This window comes from Palaemon carinicauda, chromosome 6 (assembly GCF_036898095.1).
Source record: "Palaemon carinicauda isolate YSFRI2023 chromosome 6, ASM3689809v2, whole genome shotgun sequence".
NCBI classification, from domain to species: Eukaryota; Metazoa; Arthropoda; class Malacostraca; order Decapoda; family Palaemonidae; genus Palaemon; species Palaemon carinicauda.
The window spans coordinates 134,100,714-134,119,523 of record NC_090730.1 but is presented as its reverse complement, the minus strand read 5'-3'; the positions used below and the strand labels follow the sequence as shown (position 1 = coordinate 134,119,523).

Sequence of the window (18,810 nt, the reverse complement as noted above, 5' to 3'; positions counted from 1 at the left end):
AAGAGGTATTTTTGGAAAGGTATCCATGCATCGTGCTACTACATATACCTGACAGAGTGAGCGCTGTCAGGGGAGACAGCTCGTAGCGTGACGTCATGCACAGAGGGAACGTATTTTCGCTTGTTGATGAGCCGACCTATCCGAGTATATTTAAAGGACTTGCAATTAGGAATTGTAGTTTGAATTGTCACCGTAATTCTCCATCCACCTATAATAACGAAAGGTCAGACAATGGAAACTTTGGGACCCTACTCAACAATGAAGATTGAAGGTGATGGCAAACTATTGTCTGTCAAATATCACGCAGAAAGTTAAATTTAAAGATGTAAATCATTATTTTCCGGAAACTAAAATTACTGAATAATAAACTGATCGAGTTATACATTCACAAGACAAAAGGTTTTCGAATGAAGAGCGATTATTAGCATTTACCAAAAATATGGCTTTATGAATAGAAGCAAAACGATCACAAAATAATCGAGATTATCAATGTTTCGTAACGTCTATCTATTTAAAAATATATGTCTATGGTCTTGGTAAACATATAAAAAAAAATAACAAGATGCACATGCAAATACACTCTGCCTCACAAATGCAAATAAATACGATATATATATATATATATATATATATATATATATATATATATATATATATATATATATATGTGTGTGTGTGTGTGTGTGTGTATATATATATATATATATATATATATATATATATATATATATATATATATATATATATATACACACTCAAACATAATCAGAACACTGAAAAAACTATCAAAATACTAACCGGTTTGAATGAAGATTTCAGTAATTATTGCAGGGCCCATTGCCACTTTTTCCTTCGTATCTCTGAATCTGAAATTGAAAATTTAGTTATTAACCTTGGGACAAAATATTTTAGTTGTGTACAATTTTCTTTTTCAACTCTGCTGAACATATATTTATATATCATATTGCTTTATCTACCAATAATCATATATATCTTATTTATATGCATTATATTTTAATATCCATTATTAAAATATGTCTTTTACGGGACACCACACCGTATGTAATCGTCCATTTTCTACTTCAATTACTAGGACTAGATTTATGAATTATAAACTTATGCCGTATGGATTAGCACTGGAGAAGAAAGATAGGGGGGACCAAGTGACCGCAGAAAATTAAAGGTAAACGCAGCTAAAGGCTAAAGGAAAGCTACAAAGGTCTTTACAGGTTTAAAGGTCCTTCATGAGTGGCAGAGGCTAGGGAAAGGACAATATCCGAGAGAATGGCCATATATACATATGATCAAAGCAAAGGCCCCTTTCTACATAAGCAATTACCTAGGAGGACCAGGCAATGGCTGCTGATGAATCAACAGGTAGCCCTATAGGATCCTATAATGACCACCATCCCTAGTTCATAGAGCAGTTAGATTGTAAATACTAGTGAAAACTTTAACACACTGCGAGTAGAGATCAAACTTCACCCCACCCCATAAATTGTGAGTCAGAGACTTTCACCACTAGACTGCTACAACCACTAAATAATTCATTCAGTGTACCGTTAGATGTTTTCTGATGGCAAAACCCGCCAATGGGGAATCTATATACTTCTTTGTTCATCCCCATGCCCATTCTAGTTATTCTTTCAAATCTTAGAGACCAACCATATATGCATATCATCCCCCAAGAGTTGGCACTCCACCAGTCATTTAGATCTCAAGTGTTCAATGATTTTACCCTATTCTTAGGTGACCAAGGGCAATTTTACACCTTCTTGGCATATTATCGTATTTCCATGGAGGTATACCACTCTTGCTATATATCACTGAGAGATCTTTTAATATAAGGCAAAGTCATTACATGGTGTGCTAGTGGACCATAAGGTTATAACTGAGATGCCAGGTGAATGCAACTAAACTTTACTAAACAGACATCGAGCTTAAAGACCAGGACTTGCAAGCAAGAATGTAACAAAAATTTGAACAAAATAAAACATGAGCTAGCAGGCTTACAAAAGGTTGCTCTATTAATAGTGCTGGGAAGAGCGAGTGATAATTAAAAAAAGCAGAACCATTACAGTTTGCAATAATGTATAAAATGCGTGCGGTACACGGCTTTCCCCCTAAAAATTATATAGCCTACATGTGAAATAGGGTGCCCTGCTCTAGAGAGGCATACTGTACGTGGGTCACCTGGCAGGAGATATGCAGGTTTTAGGCAATCAATAGAGACCCAGTCTTCTTTGCCACGAATGTTAATTAAGAAGCCTTCGGCGTACGACGTATCATTGAGAAAGGCCCATGTAAGGGGACGTTAGCAGTGGCTTGCTAGTGCCGTTGCACAGGAAATTGTTAGTTACTGAGTGCAGATATGAAGGTATGTGTTGCTTTGCTGGGTTTGTAAATCTGGCGGAAAGAAGTAAACTTTTTCACATAACGTAGGCACTTGAGATTTTCGAAGAAGGTTGTAGACGGGTCACCATACACAATTTCAGCTGCTGAGACATCCAGGGCATCTTTAGGAATGGTTCTTAGTTCCAGGAGGACCCGTGGAAGCTGAGTAAACCCATTGAAATCATTGCAACGGGGCATCAGAGCAGTTTTCAGGGTGCAATGAAGATTATCAACCATTCTGTTGGCTGCAGGGCTGTAGGCAGTTGTCTCATGTAGAGGGATACCCAAGAGATTAGCAAATGATGTCCACAATTGAGAGGTGAAAGTCATACCCCCATCAGAAGTATTATACTCATGGATACCGCATCTCTCTATCCACCTTGAGAGTAAGGTAGATATACATCTGGCAGATGTTGCAGTTACCATGGCAAAGGTTTCAGGTCAATGAGTGAAGCCGTGAATGACGATAAACAAGTAATGATGTCCATGTGATGCCCGTATGGGACTTACTATGTCGACGTCAATGTGGGCAAAACAACGTTGAGGTTGATGAAAGGTACCCACTCCTGAATACCTGAGTCGATGTACTTTTGAGGTTTGGCATGAAGTACAAGCACGGACCCAATCATTAGCATCCTTAGTAATGTCGTCCATAATGAGCTTCGTTTTCAGTAGCTGTGCAGTAGATCGGCACAAGGGATGAGAAAGGCCATGAATGAATTCAAACGCCTGTTGGTGCATGGTAACGGGTATTCATCGTCGTGGTGTACCAGTACTGACATCACAGAGGAGGTTGGTGTTGGAGTTGTCGAGGGGGAGGTCTTCCCAACAGAATGTCCACATGCTTGGTACACTGGGACTTTTTGTTAGGCTTCTGCCAAGGTGATGTAATATCATCCCAGGTGCACCAGAGGCATGTAGTCCATATGAATGACAAAAGGGTGTACCTTCTGAGAAGTGGCAAAAGTGACAAACAGCCAAATGCACCACTAGAAATGCAAAGGTTTATAGGATAAAAAAATAAACAATTCTCTTCACACAAAACATTGACAAACTTTTTTGCAGGTTAGAGCAGAATATGAGCAGTTTAACTTTAGCTGGAAGCTATCGTATCTTCTACCTTGTATTCTATTTATTTTGTATCTATGTATACGTGACTACACTTTTGTGTCGATTCTATTCATGAATTCCTCATGTCGCTGTTTCTATGGAACCTTCTCAATGATTACTTTCGACATGGCGAAATCACTACTACCTGAATTATAAAGATCAGCACCATTTCTTTCTCTAACTTTCAGGCTTTGGAATTTTCTTCAATTTTTTAGGAAAGTCAATCACTTTATTCTTCGTTGTTAAGACTTCTCTTTTCATTCTTATTTCCAGTTTAGATCATGCACGGTAGAGGCTGTATTGTAACACAGGTTAAGTAACTAAAACCATACTATACCAGAGGGGCACTCAGTAGCGCACAGACCTCCACAGTGGCAGCTTATTTCTCGACCTTTTGCTCGATCTTGATCTTTACCTTTGACCTTGACATGTATTAATTATCGTGGATTTATATACACGGAAATATGAACCAAGTTTGAAGTCTCTGTGACAAGGATCTCCAAACTTATTGCTGATTACGTGATATGGACGTTTTGCTCGTCCGTGACCTTGACCTTCAAAAATTTAACTATTTCCAACTCTTGACATAACAGTTTAAAATCCCTGCAAGTTTCATAATTATGATTAAAATTGTGGCCCTACGGTTGGTGACTAGAATTTGACCTTTTGCTTGACCTTGACCTTTGACTCGACCATGACTTTCGACCTTAACATGTATTTATTGGAGTGGATTTTCATACACTCAAATATGAACCAAGTTTGAAGTCTCTGTGGCAACGATGTCCAAACTTATGGTTAATTACGTGAATTGGACATTTTGCCTGACCGTGACCTTGACCTTCGATAATTTAATGATTTCCAGCTTTTTACATAACAGATGATCCCTGCAAGTTACATTACTCTACGATTAAATTTGTGGCCAGGAAGCTGTTCACTAACAAACACACACACAAACACAAAAACGAGGTAAAGCATAACCTCCTTCCAACTTCGTTGGCGGAGGTAATAACTCGTAATAAAAAAGGAAACAACATTTTAACTTTTATTCAGTTAAGTTACTAAAAAGCAGATTGGAAACTGGGTTTACAATTTACGTCCTTTTTATAACCCACAGTCATATCTTGCTATTCTTGCTTTGAAATGATTACTTATGATATTCTGAGTTAAGAACCAAGTGATAACTGGCGATCCAACTTTATTATTTACTTAAGCAGAGATTTTCCATGATTCATGAAATTAGATATTTTAATATAAATTTCAAGAATGTATGAAGAATTATTTTTCCACCTGAATTATGGTTGACAATTAGCATTAAAATAGGTTTTCCTAAATAAGCATTGCTAGTAATTTTGTGGTTTTCTTTAAAATGTGTTTTCTATTTTTTCTTTGTATTGTCTTCGTTTGGTGTTGGAGAAATACGAAATGTAATATTCGTGATAATTCCTCCTTAATCTGAAGGAGTGTAAACGAATTCTGCAAACTTATTGCTTGCTCGCTCGTTTGTTGTGCATTTCAATTTTAGTTTTTATCTTTCATTTTCTTTCTTGCTTTCTTTCGTTCTTGCTTCGTTTCATTCTTTCTAATCATTATTTTACATTAAACTACGTATACTCTATTTATGGGAGAATATTTCTCTGCTTGAAATCCAAAACCAACACGTGCCTTTTATTAATTAGCTAATGAAAAAAAAAAATATGAGAAATCACTATGTATAACATTTATAGACCATGAGAACGTTTTTGATGTTAAAACATCAGCGGTATTGAAAGCACTTCAAAGACAAGGAGTAGATGAATCTTAAGTTATCGCACATGAAGATAGCTATGGGAAGTACAGCAATCCCAAAACTACATAGAATTATTGAGAAAATTTTGAGCGAGAAAGGAGTTAGACAGGGAGACCCCCATCTCCTAAATTATTCACAGCGTACCCAGAAGAATTTTTAAATTATTTAGTTATGTAAAATGCAGGAATTGATATTAATGGAGTATACCTCAAAAGCTTAATATTTGCAGAAGATATACCTCTATTTGTTGAATCATGGGAGGAATTTGATTACAGAAGATGATAACATATTTGAATAGAGAAATCAGAAATGTAGGACTGAAAATGAATAAGAATAAAACTGAGATAGTGTTCAATGAAAATGCAGAAAGACAAATAAGGGAACGAACAGAGAGAGAGAGAGAGAGAGAGAGGGGGAGAGAGAGAGAGAGAGAGAGAGAGAGAGAGAGAGAGAGAGAGAGAGAGAGAGAGAGAGAGAGAGAGAGAGAGAGAGAGTATGTGAAAATGGGGCTATAAAAGAAAAGAAAAGGGGGTCATTTCTCTGAAAGATATATCATTATCTGTTGATTACTTTTCGTTAGTAATGGTTCTTGTAATTACTTTTCAAAGGCACGAATAGAATAATGCATGGCTTTGTTATTTTGTTTGTTTAATTAATGAGGCAGCAACACCATGTAACAAAATTGGTGCTACTATATCGTGATTCCTACCCTCATTTTCTGTTTCTACCTCAATATGGGGATTCAAATCTACCATAGGGTGTTTCCTATCCTCATTTTCTGTTCCTGCCTCAATGTGGGGATTCAAATCTACCATAAGGTGTTTCCTACCCTCATTTTCTGTTCCTGCCTCAATGTGGGGATTCAAATCTACCATAGGGTGTTTCCTACCCTCATTTTCTGTTCCTGCCTCAATGTGGGGATTCAAATCTACCATAGAGTGATTCCTACTCTCCTTTTCTGTTCCTACCTCAATATGGGGATTCAAAATTACCATAGGGTGATTCCTACCCTCATTTTCTGTTCCTACCTCAATATGGGGATTCAAACCTACCATAGGGTGATTCCTACCCTCATTTTCTGTTCCTACCTCAATATGGGGATTCAAAATTACCATAGGGTGATTCCTACCCTCATTTTCTGTTCCTACCTCAATATGGGGATTCAAACCTACCATAGGGTGATTCCTACCCTCATTTTCTGTTCCTACCTCAATATGGGGATTCAAATCTACCATAGCGTGATTCCTACTCTCCTTTTCTGTTCCTACCTCAATTTGGGGATTCAAATCTACTATAGCGGGATTCCTACCCTCATTTTCTGTTCCTGCCGCAATTTGGGGATTCAAATCTACTATAGCGTGATTCCTACCCTCATTTTCTGTTCCTGTCGCAATATGGGGATTCAAATCTACCATAGCGTGATTCCTACCCTCATTTTCTGTTCCTGCCGCAATATGGGGATTCAAATCTACCATAGGGTGATTCCTACCCTCATTTTCTGTTCCTACCTCAATATGGGGATTCAAATCTACCATAGGGTGATTCCTACTCTCCTTTTCTGTTCCTACCTCAATTTGGGGATTCAAATCTACTATAGCATGATTCCTACCCTCATTTTCTGTTCCTGCCGCAATATGGGGATTCAAATCTACCATAGCGTGATTCCTACCCTCATTTTCTGTTCCTGCCGCAATATGGGGTTTCAAATCTACCATAGGGTGATTCCTACCCCCATTTTCTGTTCCTGCCGCAATATGGGGATTCAAATCTACCATAGGGTGATTCCTACCCTCTTTTTCTGTTCCTGCCGCAATATGGGGATTCAAATCTACCATAAGGTGATTCCTACCCTCATTTTCTGTTCCTGCCGCAATATGGGGATTCAAATCTACCATAGGGTGATTCCTACTCTCCTTTTCTGTTCCTACCTCAATTTGGGGATTCAAATCTACTATAGCATGATTCCTACCCTCATTTTCTGTTCCTGCCGCAATATGGGGATTCAAATCTACCGTAGCGTGATTCCTACCCTCATTTTCTGTTCCTGCCGCAATATGGGGATTCAAATCTACCATAGGGTGATTCCTAACCCCATTTTCTGTTCCTGCCGCAATATGGGGATTCAAATCTACCATAGGGTGATTCCTACCCTCATTTTCTGTTCCTGCCGCAATATGGGGATTCAAATCTACCATAGGGTGATTCCTACCCTCATTTTCTGTTCCTGTCGCAATATGGGGATTCAAATCTACCAAAGGGTGATTCCTACCCTCATTTTCTGTTCCTGCCGCAATATGGGGATTCAAATCTACCATAGGGTGATTCCTACCCTCATTTTCTGTTCCTGTCGCAATATGGGGATTCAAATCTACCAAAGGGTGATTCCTACCCTCGTTTTCTGTTCCTGCCGCAATATGGGGATTCAAATCTACCATAGGGTGATTCCTACCCTCATTTTCTGTTCCTGTCGCAATATGGGGATTCAAATCTACCATAGGGTGATTCCTACTCTCCTTTTCTGTTCCTACCTCAATTTGGGGATTCAAATCTACTATAGCGTGATTCCTACCCTCATTTTCTGTTCCTGCCGCAATATGGGGATTCAAATCTACCATAGCGTGATTCCTACCCTCATTTTCTGTTCCTGCCGCAATATGGGGATTCAAATCTACCATAGGGTGATTCCTACCCTCATTTTCTGTTCCTGTCGCAATATGGGGATTCAAATCTACCATAGGGTGATTCCTACCCTCATTTTCTGTTCCTGTCGCAATATGGGGAATCAAATCTACCATAGCGTGATTCCTACCCTCATTTTCTGTTCCTGCCGCAATATGGGGAATTAAATCTACCATAGCGTGATTCCTACCCTCATTTTCTGTTCCTACCTCAATATGGGGATTCAAATCTACCATAGGGTGATTCCTACCCTCATTTTCTGTTCCTACTTCAATATGGGGAATCAAATCTACTATAGGGTTGATTCTTGCCAAGCAAACAACCTAATAATGTAATATTCCCCTTCCAAGGTGTTACTATAAGAGTGACACCTCAATTAAGCCTTACCAAAACCAACAAAACAAGCAAATAGTGTAAAGAAAACGACCATTTTACCTAACCTTACCTAACCTAACCCAACTCAAAGTGCGTTTCATGGATTTTTTCAGCATGTTTTATAGAATAGAATAGATTAAAACAGTGTTAAGAAGTATGTTTTATATATCATCCTTTGGTAGGAATCACCTCATACCCGAAAAATAGGGTAGGAATCACACTATAGTAGAATTCTGATGGTAGGAATCACACTATAGTAGAATTCTGACGGTAGGAATCACACTATAGTAGAATTCTGACGGTAGGAATCACACTATAGTAGAATTCTGATGGTAGGAATCACACTATAGTAGAATTCTGACTGTAGGAATCACACTATAGTAGAATTCTGACGGTAGGAATCACACTAACTATAGTAGAATTCTGACGGTAGGAATCACACTATAGTAGAATTCTGACGGTAGGAATCACACTATAGTAGAATTCTGACGGTAGGAATCACACTATATAGAATTCTGACGGTAGGAATCACACTACAGTAGAATTCTGACGGTAGGAATCACACTATAGTAAAATTCTGACGGTAGGAATCACACTATAGTAGAATTCTGACGGTAGGAATCACACTATAGTAGAATTCTGACGGTAGGAATCACACTATAGTAAAATTCTGATGGTAGGAATCACACTATAGCAGCACCAAAAAATTTATAATCAAAATCGTCAATTTTCTTCCTAACGAAATTTCACAAGTCAAGTTGCAAAGTTTATTTGTTTCTTTTGGTTTTTTCCCCTTTCCTTTCTTTTTTTACAATAAGTTGATTAGATTTTGTTTTTGTTTTCCAGGGGCGCTGAATGAATAAATTAACTTTACATTTCTTTTTATAAGTAATGAATTGCATACTGGGTGGTTAATTAACTGTGGTGGGTAGCAGTTAAGGTACCGGAGGGTTTTGAGTGTATAGACGATAATGAATGGTATGGATGAAGACTCCAAAATTCGCAAAAAAAAAAAAAAAAAAAAAAAAACTAGAGTGCAGACCTCCGCTAAGGCTTACACTTGTAGCATTGTTATTTATTTGACACCAGTGTTTCATTTGGCTTTTTCATAATAATAATGATAATAATAAAGTCTTTTTATAGATTATATATGAAATATCTATTTTTACGTTACTGTTTTTAAAATATTTTATTAAATGTTAATTATTTCTCCTGTCATTTATTTATGTACTTATTTCCCTTCCTCACTGGGCTTATTTTTTTCCTGATGGAGCCCTTGGGCTTATAGCATCTTTCTTTACTGACAAGGGTTGTAGCTTAGGTAATAATAATAATAATAATAATAATAATAATAATAATAATGATGATAATAATATTTACAGAAAACCGAATTATTTATTATTATTATTATTATTATTATTATTATTATTAGCTAAGCTACAACCCTAGTTGGAAAAGCAAGATTCTATAAGCCCAAGGGCTCCAGCAGGGAAAAATAGCCCAGTGAGGAAATGAAATAAGCAAATAAATAAAAGACATAAGAAATAATTAACAATTAATAAAATATTTTAAGAACAGTAACGTCAAAATAGATTTTTCTTCTATAAACTATAAAAAGACTTTGTTATTATTATTATTATTATTATTATTATTATTATTATTATTATTATTATCATTTGTTGTCGTTTAAATTTTTATTATGACAATATTGCATTGAATTACGATTTAACTGAATATCTGCAACACAGGAACGTATGAAAACCAGTGTTTCTTAAAACCAGTTTTGATTTGTTTTTTTTTTTCATTCTGGAAACCGGTTTTATCTAAATTTCGTATAAAGGTTTATGAGAAATGACGTCATCCATGTTCACTTGTGTGTTCGTATGTTCGATCATCATCATCAACCGTGCGACAAGTGGGAAGAGAGAGAGAGAGAGAGAGAGAGAGAGAGAATCAAACACGTTACTTGTAGAACATTTTTATTAGTAGTAGTACATACTATTAGTGCCATAGCCTCTGTACAATGGTGTTCCACTGTCTTGGGTTAGAGTTCTCTTGCTTGAAGGTACACTCAGGCATACTGTTCTATGTGTCTTTATATATATATATATATATATATATATATATATATATATATATATATATATATATATATATATATATATATACACGTATATATATAGACGTGTGTATATATATATATATATATATATATATATATATATATATATATATATATATATATATATGTATATATATATATATATATATATATATATATATATATAAAGACACATAGAACAGTATGCCTGAGTGTACCTCCAAGCAAGAGAACTCTAACCCAAGACAGTGGAACACCATTGTACAGAGGCTATGGCACTAATAGTATGTACTACTACTAATAAAAATGTTCTACAAGTAACGTGTTTGATTCTCTCTCTCTCTCTCTCTCTCTCTCTCTCTCTCTCTCTCTCTCTCTTCCCACTTGTCGCACGGTTGATGATGATGATCGAACATACGAACACACAAGTGAACATGGATGACGTCATTTCTCCTAAACCTTTATACGAAATTGTTAGTTAAAACCAGTTTCCAGATTTAGAAAAACAAAACAAATCTGGTTTTAAGAAAAACTGGTTATTCAGTCAAATCGTAATGCAATGGAATATTTCACATACACATATATATATATATATATATATATATATATATATATATATATATATATATATATATATATATATATATATATAAATAAATCATCATCTACTACGCCTATTGACGCAAAGGGCGTCCGATAGATTTCGCCAGTCATCTCTCTCTCTCTCTCTCTCTCTCTCTCTCTCTCTCTCTCTCTCACTATATATATATATATATATATATATATATATATATATAATATATATATATATTATTATTACTATCCAAGCTACAACCCTAATTGGAAAAGCAAGATGCTATAAGCCCAGGGGCTCCAATAGGGAAAAATAGCCCAGTGAGGAAAGGAAATAAGGAAATAAATAACTGATGAGAACAAATTAACAATAAATCATTCTAAAAAATGTAATGTCAAAAGAGATAAGTCATATATAAACTATTAACGTCAAAAACAAATATGTCATATATAAACTATAAAAAGACTCATGTCCGCCTGGTCAACAAAAAAGCATTTGCTCCAACTTTGAACTTTTGAAGTTCTACTGATTCAACAACCCGATTAGGAAGATCATTCCACAACTTGGTAACAGCTGGAATAAAACTTCTAGAGTACTGCGTAGTATTGAGTCTTATGATGGAGAAGGCCTGGCTATTAGAATTAACTGCCTGCCTAGTATTACGAACATGATAGAATTGTCCAGGGAGATCTGAATGTAAAGGATGGTCAGAGTTATAAAAAATCTTATGCAACATGCATAATGAACTAATTGAACGACGGTGCCAGAGATTAATATCTAGATCAGGAATAAGAAATTTAATAGACCGTAAGTTTCTGTCCAACAAATTAAGATGAGAATCAGCAGCTGAAGACGAGACAGGAGAACAATACTCAAAACAAGGTAGAATAAAAGAATTAAAACACTTCTTCAGAATAGATTGATCACCGAATATCTTAAAAGACTTTCTCAATAAGCCATTTTTTTGTGCAATTGAAGAAGACACAGACCTTATATGTTTCTCAAAAGTAAATTTGCTGTCGAGAATCACACCTAAACTTTGAAAGAGTCATACAAATTTAAAGAAACATTATCAATACTGAGATCCGGATGTTGAGGAGCCACCGTCCTTGACCTACTTACAATCATACTTTGAGTTTTGTTAGGATTTAACTTCATACCCCATAATTTGCACCATGCACTAATTTTAGCTAAATCTCTATTAAGGGATTCACCTACCCCAGATCTACATTCAGGGGATGGAATTGATGCAGAGTAGCATCATCTGCATATGCAACAAGCTTATTTTCTAGGCCAAACCACATGTCATGTGTATATAGTATGAAAAGTAATGGGCCAAGAACACTACCCTGTGGAACACCGGATATCACATTCCTATAATCACTATGGTGCCCATCAACAACAACTCTTTGAGATCTATTACATAAAAAATCAATAATAATGCTAAGAAACGACCCACCCACTCCCAACTGTTTCAGTTTGAAAACAAGGGCCTCATGATTAACACGGTCAAAGGCAGCACTAAAATCAAGGCCAATCTTACGAACTTCCCGACCACAATCAAGGGATTTCTGTACTGCATTGGAGATTGTAAGAAGGGCATCACATGCTCCAAGGCCTTTACCAAAACCAAATTGCAAACTAGGGAATAGATGATTACCTTCAGCAAACCTAGTAAGACGTTTTGCCAGAAGACGTTCAAAAACTTTAGATAATTATTATTATTAAAATTATTGTTAATATTAATATTATTATTATTATTATTATTATTATTATTTCGTGGTAGGAGACCCTCTTTTAGGCAGGTTGAGTTAAAAGTAATGGTTGCATCGGCAGACTTTATCTTCTTATCCAATTTTTCTATTTTCCGGATAATTCTCTTCTCTAGAGCGCTGCAATCAGCCAGCAGACTTGAAAAATTCATCAGTCGGGTGAATGACAAAATCGGGAAGACTTTTTCAAGTATATTCTCACAAAATACAAGTAAAACTTTTGGTACAAAATAGTAAAAACTACGACGCGTTTCGAGGATAAGTCCTTCCTCTTCTTCAGGTAGAGAGTGAGGTGGATGCTGCAGTCGGGTGGTATTTATACCCAGGATCAGGATTACAAGTGAAAGGGCTGGAATTTTCATTGGTTTTCATTGGTTGATCGGAGCTGATATGGTATGGTGTCTGGTGTACGATGATCTTGGCCGGGAATACCAGTCTGTGACGTCATCGGGGGACCTGAATTTTGATTGGCTAAGGCGCGCTCTGAGATCATCGTACACCAGACACCATACCATATCAGCTCCGATCAACCAATGAAAATTCCAGCCCTTTCACTTGTAATCCTGATCCTGGGTATAAATACCACCCGACTGCAGCATCCACCTCACTCTCTACCTGAAGAAGAGGAAGGACTTATCCTCGAAACGCGTCGTAGTTTTTACTATTTTGTACCAAAAGTTTTACTTGTATTTTGTGAGAATATACTTGAAAAGTCTTCCCGATTTTGTCATTCACCCGACTGATGAATTTTTCAAGTCTGCTGGCTGATTGCAGCGCTGTAGAGAAGAGAATTATCCGGAAAATAGAAAAATTTGATAAGAAAATAAACTCTGCCGATGCAGCCATTATTATTATTATTATTAAAATTATTGTTAATATTATTTTTATTGTTATTATTATTATTATTATTATAATTATTATTATTATTATAATTATTATTATTATTATTATTATTATTATTATTATTTTTATTATTATTATTATTACTATTATTGTTGTTATAATTATTATTATTATTAAAATCATTATTATTATTATTATATATATAATATATACATATATATATGTGTATATTTAATATATATACTGTATATGTGTATATATACATATATATATATATATATATATATATATATATATATATATATATATATATATATATATCGATAGAGAGAGAGAGAGAGAGAGAAATGACTAGCAAAATCTAACTGAGGCCCTTTGCGTCAATATGCGTAAGAGTAAATGATTATATATATATATATATATATATATATATATATATATATATATATATATATATATACATATATATATTCCTTGAAGGCAATAGCCTTAGCGGCGTCAAGATATTTCCTGCAGGAATTCTCTCACATTTCCTCAGCTTCTTTGAGGTTTCCTGCAGGAATTCTCTCATATTTCCTCAGCTTCTTTGATGTTTCCTGCAGGAATTCTCTCATATTTCCTCAGCTTCTTTGAGGTTTTCGGCGTAATCATTTAGTTTAATAAATGATGATTATTCCTTTCTTTCATGCTTTCTTCACTACAACACAGTTTCGACAAAACTCTGTCTTTATCAAGTGACTTCTGGTGTATAAAAGGAATAATAAAATTATGTAAACCAGCTTGATAAAAATAGTTTTATCGAAACTGTGCTGTAGTGAAGAAAGCATGAAGGAAAGAAATAATCATCGTTTATTAAACTAAACGATTACACCTAAAACCTCAAAGAAGCTGAGGAAATATGGGAGAATTCCTGCTGGAAACATCTTGACGGGAATTCCGTCAGTGGAGCTCGTGACTCAAAACGTTTCCAGGAGGCTGAAAAGTCTTCAGAGCCTATAATCTACTTTTTCTTTTTTTCAAATTAATGCTCACTTCGCATCTCAGATTCGGTATGAATGATTATGGCTAACTACTTTAATCACGCATTTGCAATGTGGATGGAAAATCTCAAAGCAAAACTCAACTGGACTCAAAATGCTGCTTCAGTTATTCAAGAACAGAATGCGGCATGCGAGGAGGTGAAGCTGAAATTACAGGAACAGCTGCGGACTCTACAAGAGTCCTTTGTGTTCAAGTGGTTTTCGTGGATCTTCCCAGAGGCACCACGCTTCGGAGACTGTCATGCAGTCGCCTCTCAGGATGGATTCCTCAGTAGGTGGCTGCAGCGCTGTCCCGGGATCGGGGGCTTGTGGAAAGCCCGTGAGGAACTACAAGGGTGTGAACATGGATTGCGGCAAATGGAGGAAGAAGCTCTGCGATTCAACGACCAGTTGAAATCAACATGGTTCGGTGGCAGACTTCTCTCCGGATTCGACGTTGACAATCGGAATGGATTTTTGCATGGTAACAGGAACATTTACATCGGTGTGGCTGGTGCTTTGGCCTTAATTACCGGAATCGTATTTGCTGTGAGAAAGACAGCAAAAGAAGATGAAGGTGAAGGTACTCCAGAAATGGAAGCTGTTATCAGCGATAATCTAAACCTATTGGACGGACTGGAACTCGAAACTGACTATCTGGATGGAATAATTCCTGTGGAAAATCCTGAGGAGGAAAAGAGCAAGTTGGAGGGACAACTTAATGAATTGAGAGGAGTAGTCGATGAAATTATTGCACAGAAAGAGGAGCAGGAAAAACTGAAAACACAGAAGGATACTGAGTATCAAAACCTGCTAATTGAATGCGCCGAGAAAGATCTTCAAAGGAAAGAACAGGAGAAATTAATACAAAATCTACAAGCTGAAAATGAAAAGCTCACAAAAATGCAGGATGAAAAAACTGAGCTTTTAAATCAACTGAACAATGAAATGGAAGAATTGAAAGCATTGAAAGAAAAGGAAATCATGGAAAAGAAGTCTGACTATCAAAAACTGGAAAACGAAATAAACAAAAAGGATCATCAGCTTGAAGAACAGGATAAATTAATGCAAAATCTACGTGCTGGAAATGAAAAGCTCTCAAAAATGCAGGATGAAAAAACTGAGCTTTTAAATCAACTGAAGAATGAAATGGAAGAATTGAAAGCATTGAAAGAACAGGAAATCATAGAAAAGACTTCTGACTATCAAAAACTGGAAAACGAAATAAACAAAAAGGATCATCAGCTTGAAGAACAGGATAAATTAATGCAAAATCTACGTGCTGGAAATGAAAAGCTCTCAAAAATGCAGGATGAAAAAACTGAACTTTTAAATCAACTGAAGAATGAAATGGAAGAATTGAAAGCATTGAAAGAACAGGAAATCATAGAAAAGACTTCTGACTATCAAAAACTCGAAAACGAAATCAACAAAAAGGATCATCAGCTTGAAGAACAGGATAAATTAATTCAAAATCTACAATCTGAAAATGAAAAAATCACAAAAATGCAGGATGAAAAAACTGAGCTTCTAAATCAATTGAGGAATGAAATGGAAGAATTGAAAGCATTGAAAGAAAAGGAAATCTTAGATAAGACATCTGACAATCAAAAACTCGAAAACGAAATCAACAAAAAGGATCTTCAAGTGAAAGAACAGGAGAAGTTATTGAAAACTATAAGAGCTGAAAACGAAGAGATAAAACTGATAAATGAAAATGAAAATAAGAGAGGAAACTTACTTAAGGAAGGACTATTTTCTCAGATGAATAACAAGTTCAAAGAGGCTGTGGACATTTTCACTGCAGCCTTGGATATCGAGACGGAAAAGGATGAAGAAACTGCTCTTTTGCATGCCCTTCGGGCTGAAGTGAACTCAGCCACTGATAATCCTCCTCATCTGCACATTGTGCTGGACTGTTGCAAGGCCATCGAGAAAGGCGTAGAAGGGTGGAAAGCGTACATGGTACGAGGAAAGCACCTTCTCAAACTTGGCCTTTTCGACGCTGCCCTAAAGGACTTCGAAACTGTTAAGGTAAAGAAATCGGAAACAAATTTCAAAATCATTGATGATACTCTGGCTCTAAAGAAGCAATGGGAAGACAAAGGTCATTATGAAGTCTTGGGCGTGGAACAGACAGCCACGAAGGCTGAAATTATGAAAGCCTTCAAAGAGCTGTCCATGATGTGCCACCCGGACAGACATAGGGACAAACCCGAGTTCATACAGGACGCTTTCGAAGAGAAGTACAAGAAGGTCGTGAATGCTAAACTTATTCTGGTGGACAAACAGAACCGAAGAGATTACGATGAAGAACTTCGCCGACAGTGCTCACAGCAGGAGGAACCCTGGGAATTTGGGGGATTCAACCCCTGGGGAAGGGATGATCGTTGGACTTATCATCAGGAGCCTCCAAGGAACAATCATGGACGGTGGACTTATGATCAGGAGCCTCCAAGGAACAATCATGGACGGTGGACTTATGATCAGGAGCCTCCAAGGAACAATCATGGACGGAGGAACCAAGATGGACAGAATAATCAGGGTTATGGAGACCAATACTTCTATTAAGGTGGAACTTAAGTGTTTGGTGTAGTGAACATAAAAAGGTGTTTTAAATAGAAAAAAAAATGAAAAAATTAAAAAATAAATACAAAAATAAAAAAAAAAATAGAAAAAAAATAAAAAAATTCAAAAATGAAAAAAAAATAAAAAATACAAAAATGAAAAAAAAAATATATAGTGGAAAACTTTTTTTTAGAATAAGTTTCAGTTAAGTTTTGATTTTTTTTTTCAACAGAAAAAAAGTGGAAATTTTTTTTTTAGCATAAGTTTCAGTGAAGTTTTGAAATTATTTAGTTTATTGTTGTAAGGAAATTAAGATGCTTGGCTTTACCGCCTGGCCTTCTGATGCTTGGCTTAACCGCCTGGCCTTCTGATGCTTGGCTTAACCGCCTGGCTTATTGCTGCTTGGCTTAACCGCCTGGTCTTCTGATGCTTGGCTTAACCGCCTGGCCTTCTGATGCTTGGCTTAACCGCCTGGCTTATTGCGACTTGGCTTAACCGCCTGGCCTTCTGATGCTTGGCTTAACCGCCTGGCCTTATGAAGCTTGGCTTAACCGCCTGGCCTTCTGATGCTTGGCTTAACCGCCTGGCCTTCTGATGCTTGGCTTAACTGCCTGGCTTATTGCTGCTTGGCTTAACCGCCTGGCCTTCTGATGATTGGCTTAACCGCCTGGCCTTATGAAGCTTGGCTTAACCGCCTGGCCTTTTGATGCTTGGCTTAACCGCCTGGCCTTCTGATGCTTGGCTTAATCGCCTGGCTTATTGCTGCTTGGCTTAACCGCCTGGCCTTCTGATGCTTGGCTTAACCGCCTGGCCTTCTGATGCTTGGCTTAACCGCCTGGCCTTCTGATGCTTGGCTTAACCGCCTGGCTTATTGCTGCTTGGCTTAACCGCCTGGCCTTCTGATGCTTGGCTTAACCGCCTGGCCTTCTGATGCTTGGCTTAACCGCCTGGCTTATTGCTGCTTAACTTAACCGCCTGGCCTTCTGATGCTTGGCTTAACCGCCTGGCCTTATGAAGCTTGGCTTAACCGCCTGGCCTTCTGATGCTTGGCTTAACTGCCTGGCTTATTGCTGCTTGGCTTAACCGCCTGGCCTTCTGATGCTTGGCTTAACCGCCTGGCCTTCTGATGCTTGGCTTAACCGCCTGGCCTTCTGATGCTTGGCTTAACCGCCTGGCCTTCTGATGCTTGGCTTAACCGCCTGGCCTTCTGATGCTTGGCTTAACCGCCTGGCTTATTGCTGCTTGGCTTAACCGCCTGGCCTTCTGATGCTTGGCTTAACCGCCTGGCCTTCTGATGCTTGGCTTAACCGCCTGGCTTATTGCTGCTTGGCTTAACCGCCTGGCCTTCTGATGCTTGGCTTAACTGCCTGGCCTAATGATGCTTGGCTTAACCGCCTGGCTTATTGCTGCTTGGCTTAACCGCCTGGCCTTCTGATGCTTGGCTTAACCGCCTGGCCTTCTGATGCTTGGCTTAACCGCCTGGCCTTCTGATGCTTGGCTTAACCGCCTGGCTTATTGCTGCTTGGCTTAACCGCCTGGCCTTCTGATGCTTGGATTAACCGCCTGGCTTATTGCTGCTTGGCTTAACC

General features: G+C 37.3%; 1 protein-coding gene and 1 long non-coding RNA gene across 2 annotated transcripts in view; one reads left to right on the top strand and one right to left on the bottom strand.

Moving 5' to 3' along the window:
* Positions 1 to 868, bottom strand: part of LOC137642194 (uncharacterized) — a 116,281-nt gene extending 115,413 nt beyond the window's left edge. Inside the window, exon 1 of the long non-coding RNA XR_011044678.1 lies at positions 799 to 868. This is a non-coding gene — a long non-coding RNA (uncharacterized lncRNA). The remainder of the gene's footprint in view (positions 1 to 798) is intronic.
* Positions 869 to 14,695: 13,827 nt separating this feature from the next.
* On the top strand, positions 14,696 to 17,224 carry LOC137643248 (calponin homology domain-containing protein DDB_G0272472-like). The gene has a single exon (XM_068376089.1). It carries the CDS (start codon positions 14,696 to 14,698, stop codon positions 17,222 to 17,224), a length of 2,529 nt encoding a protein of 842 aa, XP_068232190.1.
* Positions 17,225 to 18,810: the final 1,586 nt, after the last annotated feature.

Excerpts from the sequence above, each read along its gene's own strand:
- LOC137643248 (XM_068376089.1), top strand. The coding sequence starts at position 14,696 with ATGGCTAACTACTTTAATCACGCATTTGCAATGTGGATGGAAAATCTC.